The following is a 12,618-nucleotide window of genomic DNA, read 5'->3' on the forward strand; positions in this document are numbered from 1 at the left end:
TTTTTAGGGGTTATTATTGGGGTGGGTGCGGTTGGTCCTGATTTTCTTATGCAAAATGGGGACGGGGAAATAGGGGACAGGAGCCGTCGTTGCAGACGAGCTATCGGCCGCGAACGTACGCGGGCCTCCGACCACGCACGGGATTCTAATCTCGTTCATCCCCCGCCCCGTCATCCCCTCGTGCCGACCAAGAGGAGAGCTAACGTTCTCCACCTCCGCGGGGAGCATCTTCCGCTAATGAAACGCCGGTGAGCTACCGCCACGGCGTGCCTCCGGCCCTCTAGCCATATCCGAACCCACCCCCAGGACTTACGGCCGCGGTTCCTCGCAGCTTCTCCCGGTTCCTCCCGGTTCCTCCAGGTTCCTCCCGACTGCTGGATTATATTGAATTTTCGCGAATTTAAACCCCCCTCTGGGTACCTCTGCACCCCTAAGACTACCCGAGATTCCCAGCCATGACTTCCCTGATCAACATAAATTTGATAACGAACAAGCGCATCACTTTCATACGAGGGTTAGTGGAAAAAACGGGAATTTTTGGAAAAGAAAATATTTTGGGGGATGATTGAAATCCTCAGAAAAATTCCGACGTTACTGGCCTTATAATGACCCGATCGGTACAAATTTTTAATTTTTCTTTGAAGAATGGGGTTATTAAAAAAATTCCGGATTTGGGAAGAAATGTATTATCACAGTTTTCGAGTATGGCGTCGCGTCCTGGAGGGTGCGGTGCCCGTTTAATCCTCGGAGGGTGCGGGGGTTGTTTGGTCGCTTCGCAGTCACATAAACGAGAGGCGAGATTAAACGGGGGCTGACGTATGGTTTGTGTCGTCTGCCCACTGAATGCACCCCCGTTTTGGGGGTCGGTTTCTCGATGTCCTCCGGCTCGTCGAGGGAGTTTGAAAAAAAGAGAACACGAGCCGTGCATACATATACGCCCGAATGGGACGGTGCATAACTCCATGGCTCATGGGATCAACTCGCGCCGCGTTAAGCCATATTCCACGATGGCGTACAAAGAAGAGGTCGTAAGTCTCGGGGAATGTCCTGCCGACCTGGAATTACGAGCGGTACGCAACCGGGACTCTTGCGTAACAGAAGTATATTTCCCGGACCCCGCCTCCACGTCGAAGAGGGACCTCGATCCCGTCGATAACTCACCATGAAGAGGGGATCGATGAAAATGTAAAAATGGCCGAACTAGGAATAACTCCCGGACCCCATAATACGTGGGAGTGAAGCTCAACGCATAAAAAATACAGAAGAAGAAGTACACCCATAAGGGGACGAACATTTACATCAGAGAATGAATTGGTACCTTTTAAACAAGGCGATGGGCTTCCAGGATTCACGGTCGTATTTTTAATACCAGAAGACCATGCACAATGGGATCCTGAGTTTCCTGACGAATTGGGACCTCTTGGAGGGTATGGTACTCGAAGATTCATGGTTGTTTTTTTAATAATAGGAGACAAGGCACAATGGGACGTGGAGTCCGCTACCGAGCGTCACCTAACCTGGAAACCTGGTTCAAACGGAGCGACAAGATGCCTATCCTGGCTCCCACGCAAGGATCTCAAGGATCCGAAAGTGCTCGAGGCAGAACCGCTCGAAGGACTTTTTCCTGGACCCTGGGGGAAGGTGTCGAATAACAAGAGCAAAACCCAGGAGTCGATAATAAGGTGGGGGACCATAAGGTACCTGGGATCGTCCAGGTCCCACGTCCTGGCCCCAGGACCTCGGCCCCAGGATTCGCGGCGGCGCGTATCGACGGGGTCTGGAAAACTTTTTTCCGCCGCTGAAATTTAACGTCGCCATTATGCGGAACGAGTTGTATCGGCAAAGGCTCAATACCAGCGCGGCCAGGATAGCCGGTCGGTCGGCATAGCCAAACAAACCTTATTTATGTCTCAATTAAAGCCGGGAATGGGATGCACCCTCGATGGAGCGGCTCCGGACAATAAAGCAGTCCAGGACCGGCGGGGAGGGGCGTGGGTGGCGGAGGTCGCGGTCCGCAGAGAGAGAGGGAGCCTCCGCGTTGCGTGGCGCTGCGTGGGCGGGAAAGAGATGTCCGAGAAGGACTCAGGGGTGAGACGGAAAACGGAGCGGCGAACCCGTCCCGGCCCTTGGCCCGCGAGCCGAGACCAATTCCCTTCCCTTCCTGGACGGCTCGGATGGCCCGCCCGACTCCATATCCGAAACTCAACTAAATACCACGCGGGGGGGAGCCGAGGAGATAACGAGCGAACTCGCGAAACGACCATAGATCAGGCGGCTTAATTATCTCCGCGCATCGCGGCTACATCCAACCCTTGGACGCCCCTCGGGCCTCGCGTCCCCTGGTGGGTATTCCACCCCGGCATTAGGCACATCCGCGCGAGAACTTCCGCCCCTCGAGATAATTCAGGCCGGTTCTAACTCTTCCACGAGTCTCCTCGCAACTTGGGACGAGGCAGCTCCTTTGATCTCCGTCAGGCGCCTCCGCGCGCGGACGAGTGAAACGTACGCCACGAAGAAGGTTATCATTAATATCCACGTTTTCTCAACTGTTTATCCCTTCACGAGATCCGGAACGTGGTAGTAGTTTCCACCATGAGTGGAACGATGTCACGGTTTGAAGCCCCACGCGGGTAGCCACCCCAAAGAGTCCCACCCCGTTCAGTGTGTTCCAGGAGGCATAAATCGAAACTCCCGGTGCCGCAAATCGCGCCGCGAGGCGTCCCCGTTTCTGCGGCGGCGAAAGAAGGAAAAGAAAGGAGGAGGAAACGCCGTTAAGATAATTTGTGGGGCCGCAATTTACACGGGGTCCCGGGATGACTTAAGCGGCCCGCCGCAAAGGTGGCAGGTCGCGGTAAAAATTTGTGCGCCCGTTATTAATGTCTTCTTTCGCGTCGGGGTTTGTTTAGGGAGGCCGGAGGAAATAAGGAGCCGGGTCTCGCCGGGCGACCTGGCGGTCGTTCCTGGCCGTTGATTCGTCGCTAAAAGCGGGCCCGGGCTCGCCCTAAATAACGCCACCCTGGAGGGGATCCCGGGGGAGCGAGGCGCTCTCTCGGGGTTCCGGGCTCCTCCTTATTTATCGAATTTATCGAAACACCGGGACGAGGCCCGGGCGATATTTCATACTTCCGCCATGGTTTTTGCCTTCCTCATCCCCAGGAGATACGTCGATAGGAGGCCCTCCCGGGCCCCTCTTCCCTCCTCATCAACTCCTCGTCCCGGCCGGACCCGGCGCGGCACCGACCCTCGTTCCTTTTTATCTCCGCAGAGTTTCCACCCCATCAGCCTCGCCCCCACCCCCGGGACGGNCGCCGCGCCCCCGACCCCCGCCCTAACCTAAAACTATGCAAACCCTCCCGTAACCGTGTTACTCTTTTTAACGAATGCGTCCAATCTCCCGGCGATACCGAAGCACTCCTCGGGAAGCACCCTCGACATCGAGGAGGTCCTTCGGGATTTCTTTCGAAATTTCATTTCGACTCGAAGGAGTTAATAAAAGAAATTTCGGATACCTACCCTAGTTCCATCGGACATACAAGAACTCGGAATAATTGGATTATCGAGGGTATCCCAAGGAAAATAATGAAATACTTATTTCTTTCAATCGACGATACATCTCTTTGGCTCTAAGAAATATTTCTCCGGTTGACTGGAGTATTATTTCTCCCGGGGTGGTTTTCTCGGTGCCCGGTGTAATTACTTTTGCCAGTTGTCCATTCTTCTCGGGGGGTGCGCGTTTCGTCGGGTCCGGCGGAAAGTAATCCGTCGTGTCGCCATGAATCAGGGGGTAATTTGGACGCGCGACAGGGCGCGGCGGTTTGATCGCGGCGTGGGTTTGATCGAGGCGCGGCGCCGCTAATTTCGCGGATATCTGATTAATTAACCAGCGGAGTGTCGGCCCGCCGTGCCGGGGGTGATTAATCGCCGGCCGCCGCGCCGGCGAACAAGCGGCCCGCTGCGGGGGTAGCTTTTCCGCCCGCGGCCGCCAGGGGGTGGCAGGTAATGTCGGGATAATGTTCCGCATAAACTGCGGCGGGACGCGTAGGTGCGCGTTCCCGTAGGTACCGACCGGGATGCCCCGGATGCCCCGGTTGCAGCCCGCGAGGCCCTATGTGGCCGTCCGCGGTCGGATGCAGTGCGGAGGCCGCTGGCCGCATACGCGGCCGTATGCGGCCGGACGAGCCGGCGTTGTAACGCGGCCTACCCGCGTTACATGCCCGAGGCCCGTTCGCGGTTTGCACTTTAACACGAGCCGAGCTACATGCCTCCCAATAAACAGAAGGCGTAAATAAGGGAGGTTAGGGAGGGATGAAACTCGGAAGCAAGCAGGGGGTGTAGGTGGTCTGGACCCGCGGGGAATTTCGAGACCTATGACAATAACCCACTGGTACAGGGTAATGATACAATGACGAGCAGTAAGGCATAGATAGAGGAGGTTAGGGAGGGATGAAAGGGACATTTTCCCGAGTTACGTCGACAACAAAAAATCCCTGGTGATAGGAATCCTTGTACACAGGTATGCATGGAATTTCTTGAACTAGGAACGGCGTGTACGAGGAGAAGGGAAAATTGTCCAGGATTCCTGTTTGTAGAGTGGAGGAGTTTAGAGGTGGGAAGAGAAAATCGTTAGGGAACGATTCGGGATCGACCGGTTGACGTCGGAGCCATCCAATACCGTCCTACCTCCGCTGCGGAGGAAACGCGCTCCGGGCCGTCCCGCGGGAGCGGACGTCCCGTCGACGTCCCGCCCATGTCCCGCGGGAGAGCTCCTTTACCGGGGGAAGGAAGGAAGGAAAGAACGAATGCCCCTTTCGCACGAAATGGGTCGTACTCTCGAGTGGAATAGGCCATCGCTGCAGCAACCAATGGGCAATGCAGCCGCACCTGCAACCCCCGCGGCTCTGCCAGCTCGTGCCACGGACGGGGTTGCGGGGGGTGGCGGAGGTTCCGCGGCGACTCGGCGGCAGCCAAAAACCACACTCCAAACATCCACCCTCGGATCTTTGGCCCTGCCTTTGAGGGTAATAAAAGTTTCAAAAATACATACCGACCAGTTGGGGTCTTCTCACCTCTTTAAACGGCAAAATCACGGCGGTTGCTAAGGTACGTGGGTGGTAAACAATGCAGTTCTTCCCTTATATCCAGAGGTGCCGAAAATGGGGATGTTAACCCCATTGCTTTGAATTTTCATAAATATATTTACTCCGTTGATTTAATTAACAGTGGGTAGTTGGCAGGGCAGGGGCTCTCCTATCTTCAAAGATGTCGAAAACGGGGATGGGAACGGAGGGGATTTTTCTAGGAGGAATTTCAGCGCCCTCTTGGCCGAATTTTGTCACGGAAGATGTCGAAATCTTAACGCCGCGTCCAGTGCAACATCTCGTCCGCGTCGTAGACATGCCGAGCCATTTCTTAACGTCATAATAATGGACAGTTGGCAGCGAAGAATGCCAAGAGGAGAGCGCCAGGGGCTGGGGTGCAGCGGGCTGAGCTGCAGCTGCAGCGCAGCGGAGGAAGCTGTGGCAGCTCGCTGCAAGGATAGGCGTGGAGGACGGCGAGGGGGCCGGGGCGAGTACATAGGTATCGGTCGCTATATATGTGCCTATACGCTTTTGCGGGGATGGTGGTGAATGGCGGCGGTAGGGCGCCACGGGGCCGGGGGGCGAGGGGCACCTAACGTCCGCCGTTACTCACGATTCTCATTTGCAAGATTGCCTATAGATCTCGAAGATGGTTCCGCCACCCAGCTCCTCGGTATAGGTTCGTCGCGTGTACGTGTAACGGGTGCCATTTTGAAAAACCGACACCTGAGCTTTTCCCCGGAGAGCCTGGCCGTCGCGACGCCGCGCTTTTCCCCACACTCGACGCCCCTCGAATCTATGCACCTCGTTTGGCGTGGATAAAGGAAAAAGGATGAGAAAAAATATATATATGTACGTAAAGCGAGAGGGAAATGGACTCCCGACGCGGAATTCTGTGGAGAAGGTGGAGGTGGATTTCGTTATCGCTTAACAAATTCGGAGAGGGAGGAATTTCGGAAAATCACCCTCCCAGCTCAGTTTGAAGGGGCTTGCTCTTTCGGACCTTTTGTTCCGATGTATCTCGGATCTTTGCACGCAGTATCCCGGGGAATATTCTCGGGTTGTGCATTAAGGTGTGTGGTTTATGCATCGAGTGGGGAGTCGACATTCCGACCGGCTTCCCTGCGCCGCTGCGGCCGATCCGAGCACGTGAGTCACGTGTGAGATAGGGAGGAGGCGAGGGTCCTCTCGGCCATCCTGGAATCGGAGGTATCCGCGGATATTACCGGCGCAGGTTGTGGGAAAAAAGAATCCCTACTCCGCAGGCATCGTTTATTTACGAGTTTTCAGGGAGAACCGTCACAACACCGATTTTTACGAGCCCATTTTGGGAGCGAGAACAGCTCGTAAAGCGAGCAGGGGCGCGGGAATTACGACGTCCCAAAAAGGTCCTGCGCGGGCGATCGTACCTTATCCTAGGTCATGATACAAGAGACCAAATGGCTCCGATTAGGCGTGGTGGCACGATCTCCCGTTTCCAGCCTGGCTGTCATCTGCGGTTTCCAGGGGGGACATTCGACACTTTGGGATGGAACGCTAAGAAAATCACCCCTGCTTCCGTCGTCACCTCCGAAATAAAATAAACATTATAAGAAACCGTTGAACCGTGCCATCGACGTTTTTTTGATGTTAGGGAAGGTCAGGATGTGGAGGCAATCCTGTCGATTCTGAGAACAGATCGATGACAATCACTCTGAAGTGGATTTTTACGGGCATCTTGTATGGGAATATTTTTACCCATCCATCGTCACGAGAAATTCACGAAAAATTTGGGCAAATTGTGGAAACGTGCCATTTACTTTTTTCCACGTTGAGGAAGGTCAGGCAACCCTGTCGGACCCGAGAACAGGCCGACGACACCTGACCACCCCCAAAGCGGAACATTTTTACGGCCACCTTGTCCGGGGACATTTTTGCCCGGTATAAGGCGACCTGAAATCCGCAGAGGCACGGCCCGACCTTGGTCCGAGGGGTTTCTCCTTTTTTTACGAGTTGAACCCGCCATAAAAGGGTCATCGTAAAAGTCAACGACACCCGTTCGAAATGCCGTAAAAGGCTCTGTATTTTTGAGTCGGAGCTGTAAAAACCGAGCGGCCAGGGAGGACCGTGCGACAATGCGGCCAGGACGCACCGTTATGTGGGCACCAGCCCTTTGTCGGACTCTTTAACCTTGGACATCCGGGAACAATGCTGACCCTTTCCTCCTTGGACTTTTTTCCCCGGGTAGTTTTTACCCTGACCGACCTTGCAAGGGTTTCGAGAAGTCGAACGGTGATTTACGAGAGGGTCCGAGGCGGTCCTTCTTATCCGCCACGTTCCTCGACTCCGCGGGACCCTTTTGCCGAGAAGTTCCCTTTTTGCCGGGAACCAGGAAGAATTCCTCGAGTGTGCAGCTTTCCGAGTCCCGGATGCCATCTCGGCACGTTCGTACGATTCTCTTCCGCGCTCTGAAATTATTTATTTACCCCCAAAGAGGCGATTTTTCTTCGTCCCTCTCCTACATCCAGCGCCGATGGAAACATTTATTCCCTGGATATAAATTCCCCACGACTTTCTGGATTATTCCCTCGAAAGTCCACAGTTTCCGGGTTCAAAATAAGAGAAACTCGGAACGAACAACCGCACAACCGGAAGTAACGAGACTCGATGTGGACCCGTCGGGGTTGCTAATGGCGGCGTGGCTTTAGTACGCGATGCAGGGCCCCGGCAGCTAGGCGCCTCTTGTCCCTCGCTAACGAATAATTACAGCCTCAGAAATTATACGCGGCTTTCGGGGGTGGTAGAAGCCACATTTACACGGGGACGGTAACACGTAGCACGGCCGTGCGAAGTGCAAGAAACACGAATAATCGTGCCACGAGCTGCCCGAGCCGGTCGCAGTAATGCACGAACAGTGTTTCTCCGGAGAACTGCCGCACAGAAGCTATAAACTATTCCACCCCCTATTTTTTCTCCACCTACGGTCATTTTAACATTTTTACCCCTCTCTCCCTCCGACCGAAATTAATTACAATAATCGCGCGCCCTTTCATCCCTCTGAAAAAAGCGTCGGAAACGAACCTCGAAAATAATGAAAAAGAAATAGATTTAACTATAAGTCGTTCTCCGACATTACCCAACGACTTTTCTCCCCCTTTTGTATTTCTTGGGGACGCTTCCTCCCCCTCAGAAGCTATAAAAAATTCCACCCTCTCTCTTCTCTCCACCCACCGTCATTTTAACATTTTTACCCCCTTTCCACCCCTCACCATAATCGAAATTAATTACGATAATCGCTTACCTTTTCATCCCGCTGCAAAAAGCGTCGGAAACGAACCTGGAAAATAATTGAAAAAAAATAGATTTCGGTATATATCGTTCCCCGACATTACCCAAAGACACGTCTCCTTCTTTTGAACTTCTTCGGGAGGTTTCCTCCCTAAATCCCCGTGGGCGCATCGACTGGACCAACTTTCGCGTTTGACGTAACTCGGAAAAAGAAAGAGAGGTTATTTAGGGTGCGCAGGATGCGTTTTACGGGGCGGAGAGGGGCGAGAAATAAAGGACACGGGTCTATTTATAAAGCGGTCGCGTTTCATGAAGCTCAGTCGTTCCCGATATGTATATGCCCGACATGTGCACATCGCCTATGCACGTATGCACGTATATGCGCGCCGCCGAGACGTAATCGGATATTAAAGTTCATAATGCTACCGCAGCGCGCAATTAATTAATAATTGGCTTATTCTGCCGGGCAATCTTAATTCAATCTATCGCCATTCGTGGCGCCTCGTTACGATCATCTGCCATAAGAGGCAGTCTCTCTACTGACCGGGGCTCTCGGCCGTTTCCGCCATCTTGATAATTTTAAGTCATCACCCTTGAACGCAGCTAAAGCTCACCTCGTAAATTCGGACTAATAAGCCACTAAGCCCTGTCTCACCGGCACTTTCTTTCCGCACCGATTACGCCGTAATTCGTGTCGCAGCTCCGAAGCGACGCGTTAAACAACGCACGACCGGATGCGTTCGCGCGCCGGAAGACACTTTTACGCACCTCGACAACGATTAATTTTCACTGGTAAGACCCGCCATTTTGACGGGCCTTCTCCCCCATAATCGTGCCGATTATCCAGGTACGGCTCAATTTCTTCGAGACATCACCGGAGAAGTGCCCCCTTCGAGATGCTAATGACCGAAGACGAAGTGAGACCTGTGCACTTTGCGATCATGATCCACGCCCATTACGTAAAATTACAATTTTCGGCTCGGCTCTGATGGGACATGAAATTGTGGATTTTGCGCACACTGTATGGGGGAGAAAAAAAAAAGTGACAGCGAAATGTCACTTGCTGTCCGGCGTGTTATTTGGCGTCCTGGAACACGCAAAGTGGTGGTTACAGTCAATCGGGTATTACGTTAAATAATGTGGTATAACGGAGAGTGAGTACATTGCGGGAGATGTGAACGTACAAGTGCTTGTTTTTGAATTCATGGGAAACTTTCTTTTCAGGCCTTCCTTGGGATCCAGTTTTTCGGGAAAGAAACGACAGCTTGCCAGAGAGGAGTCTCTTCAGGGTGCGGCTGGAAAAGGTGAGGAGTTGTCATTTTTCTTAACGCGTATGACGAATGTGGGATTTTTAATCGGGCTAAATGTGGCTTCGTATCATCGGACGAGAGATTAAGAGAGGTCCTCGGTTGCCGAAAGGTCCGATAGATGTCGGCACTCTTACCGCTTCTTCCGATGATCGGCCGTACGGCCCAAAGGCCTCGGATGAGATGCCGCCTCTTCATCTTCGATCTTCGTGGCCGTGGGATACGTATTTAAAGATTTTGGCACGTAGTCCCTCGTCCAGCTAGCAGGCCAAGATCAAGGACGACGAGTTTAGACGAAATTTCAGGGACCGGCCTAAAAAAAGCCAAGGAATATGAGGAATGACCAATTTTTTATTAATTACATTAAATGAGGAAATTTCTAAAATGCCTTGCTCGCTCCTTCGAAAGACTCGCGCTATCAGAGAAAAGTAATTAAACAAGGTTATCTCTCGTGTCCGACTCTTTGGCCCGGGAGACGTAATGAGTAGAATTAGCACGTCGACCGGTGGCCAAGCGCGAATCTCACGAATAGGGGAATATCAAAGCGATTTGAAATTCTTTCCGGCGAAAATTTGCGTCTTTGCGCCATCCAACCTCGAGGCAAGGTCTTCGCCTCGTCGCCGAAGAAGAGGGAATACCTCTTCTCGTTACTTTCGGTCCATTAAGAGCAGGAGGTCTTTACTGGCTGCTCGATAGAAATTCCCAAGGGTCGTCGGTCCCGGCCCGACGCGTCGCCGTGGAGCGAGCACTTCGGCGAGGTCGTCGATGTCAAAGAGGAAAATCGAAAAATAAAGGAAACCCCGGCTACACCTTAACCACCCTCTAAATCCCAAAGATCCTCTGCACTTAAACAATGCCCAGATTTATTACAAAAAAATCCCTCAAAGAATAAAATGAATCCAGAATATCCGGTCCAGACTGTCGGTGGGATTTCCACCCTACCTCGAAATCCGGGTGGAAAATGATTTTCCTCGGTTCATCGCCGACAGGAAGAGACGTCGTCCCAGCCAAGGTCGTCGCCGTAGAAGAAGGAATACCTCTTCTCGTTACTTTCGGTCCATTAAGAGCAGAAGGTCTTTACCGGCCGGCCGATAGAAATTCCGAGGGTCGTCGGACCGTGGCGACGCGTCGCCGTCGAGGGGACATTTTCGCGAGGTCGGTGAAAACCGGTAAAAAAGGAGGAAAGAGCTCGATCGGTCTCCGTCGCTCCCTCGGCGGCGTCGGCAGAAGACAAGATGGACGCCGGGCGTCGGTGGGCGTCCACCGGCGACCTCGCAAATAGCGCCTCCGTAAACTATTCTAGTTCGCTTCCTCCTTTGTCGCAGTCCCGACAGGGCGAGTCCCGGTCCTCCCACGGGCTCTGCCTCGAGTCCTGCTCGGGTTCGGGTTTTCGGTGTCGGTCTGGGAAGGAGGCGCCCATTGCCCGTCTCGCTATCCCCGGTTTCCGCGCCATTTCTCCGTAACGCTCGCCATTTCCTCCCCTTTCGGCCCCCTTCATCCCTCGTCGCAGCGTGTACCCTCGCTGTTTGTTCTCTATTTGGATCGTTTGGCCCAAGCAAATACCCACCGGCCTTTCCACCCCCTTTCGCCCGATCCCGCCCGCTTCCGTTCCGAAACCGACCCCTTCGATCACCCCCGCCAAGATTTCCCGAGTTTGCGATCCCCAGGGATCGATAGACACCTATCGAGAATCGAACGCTCCCTGGAACCATCGATTTCGGAAGATTTAGGCGAATCCAAGGCCACGACCCGATATCTCCACCGATACCTAGGGTAAGAACGACTTTTCCGGCTTATCGATATCCATTATTAACGGTAACAAGCTTTTCCTCAATATATCCTCTGTCATTATTTCCTGCCCGAATTCGGGGCGTCGCGACGCGCCGCTCGGCGTCCGTCGGAACCCTGAAGAGAGCTCTCCCTGCGTCATGCTCAAAATTCGATTCTCCGAGCAAACGATTTTAAAAACAATGTCACATTGAAATTTAATTACAAGAGGTAATTTACAAGAAATATTATACATCTGCGTGCGTAATTTCGCCCTCTTTTGACCCTGTTAAAAATCCGATTTCTTATTTCTTGATGATTTCTAAATTCCTCGAGGGCGCGAGATTTGCGCGAAATAGAAATATATTCCTTGATGGATATTTGAAAATTATGAGAAGGGCGGGGAATAAAAATCATATTCCAGGATGACATGAAAATGGGTGAAAATGTGAAAACTCGGTCGTTGCTCCGGAAAGGGAATTTTCTAGGATTTCCTGAGGGGGGTCACCAAAGTAAATGAGGGATGTCGTCGTGTCGGATTACCGACGTTTACAACTCCGACCGGAAGGAGGTCCCGGGGGTTCTTCGTTAGCCCGAGGGAAGAGGGAGACTCGGAGGCTTCCCTTGGGGAGCGATTCACGTATCAAACGTTTTTACCACGGGATGGCCTCTGGGCCGTGCTCGCGTTTCATTTATTGCATCAGTTTTCCTTTAAAACTGCGTACTCCTCGAGGTGCCATTAGGGGAGTACGTGCCCCGCAACCGGAGGCGCCTCCTCGAGTCCTCGGCAGTCCGTCGGCATTAAGCTCCTGGGAATTGTTATAAGGACTTACGCGAAAGAGAGGGAAAGAGAAAAAGAGCCCAAAGCTTCTCACTTTGTTAATAAAAATATCGGCCAAGAGTATTTACAGGTAAACGCGAGCTCAGAGAAAAGATCCGTAATCGGCGCCGCCACGAGTCCTGGGAGATCCTTCGTCATCAACCCCCCGATAAATATTTAATACCATAAATGTACCTATTTAATATTCATTAATTTCACCTGGGAAGGAGAAATAACTCTCCTCGTTTAATTCCTGAATTTTTACACGGGACGATTAAGGTCGGTACGAATTTCGGAGCTTTTCGACGAGTTTAAGGTCGTCGGGGTTAGAATAAAAAATGTCCCGATGTTTAACGAGCCGGGAGAGTAAACTTCCATA

The 12,618-nt window shown here is 52.7% G+C and overlaps 1 protein-coding gene across 1 annotated transcript in view; it reads left to right on the forward strand.

Annotated features, from left to right (window-relative positions):
- Positions 1 to 9,995, forward strand: part of LOC105697507 — a 198,259-nt gene extending 188,264 nt beyond the window's left edge. The window contains exons 6-7 of the mRNA XM_012420866.1: positions 9,570 to 9,649; positions 9,913 to 9,995. Of these exons, the coding sequence (XP_012276289.1) occupies positions 9,570 to 9,649; positions 9,913 to 9,995 (163 nt within the window). The remainder of the gene's footprint in view (positions 1 to 9,569; positions 9,650 to 9,912) is intronic.
- The last annotated feature ends 2,623 nt before the right edge of the window (positions 9,996 to 12,618 follow it).

The sequence above is a fragment of the Orussus abietinus genome, unplaced genomic scaffold, assembly GCF_000612105.2.
Source record: "Orussus abietinus isolate OABI.00-Male unplaced genomic scaffold, Oabi_2.0 scaffold25, whole genome shotgun sequence".
Taxonomy (NCBI): domain Eukaryota; kingdom Metazoa; phylum Arthropoda; class Insecta; order Hymenoptera; family Orussidae; genus Orussus; species Orussus abietinus.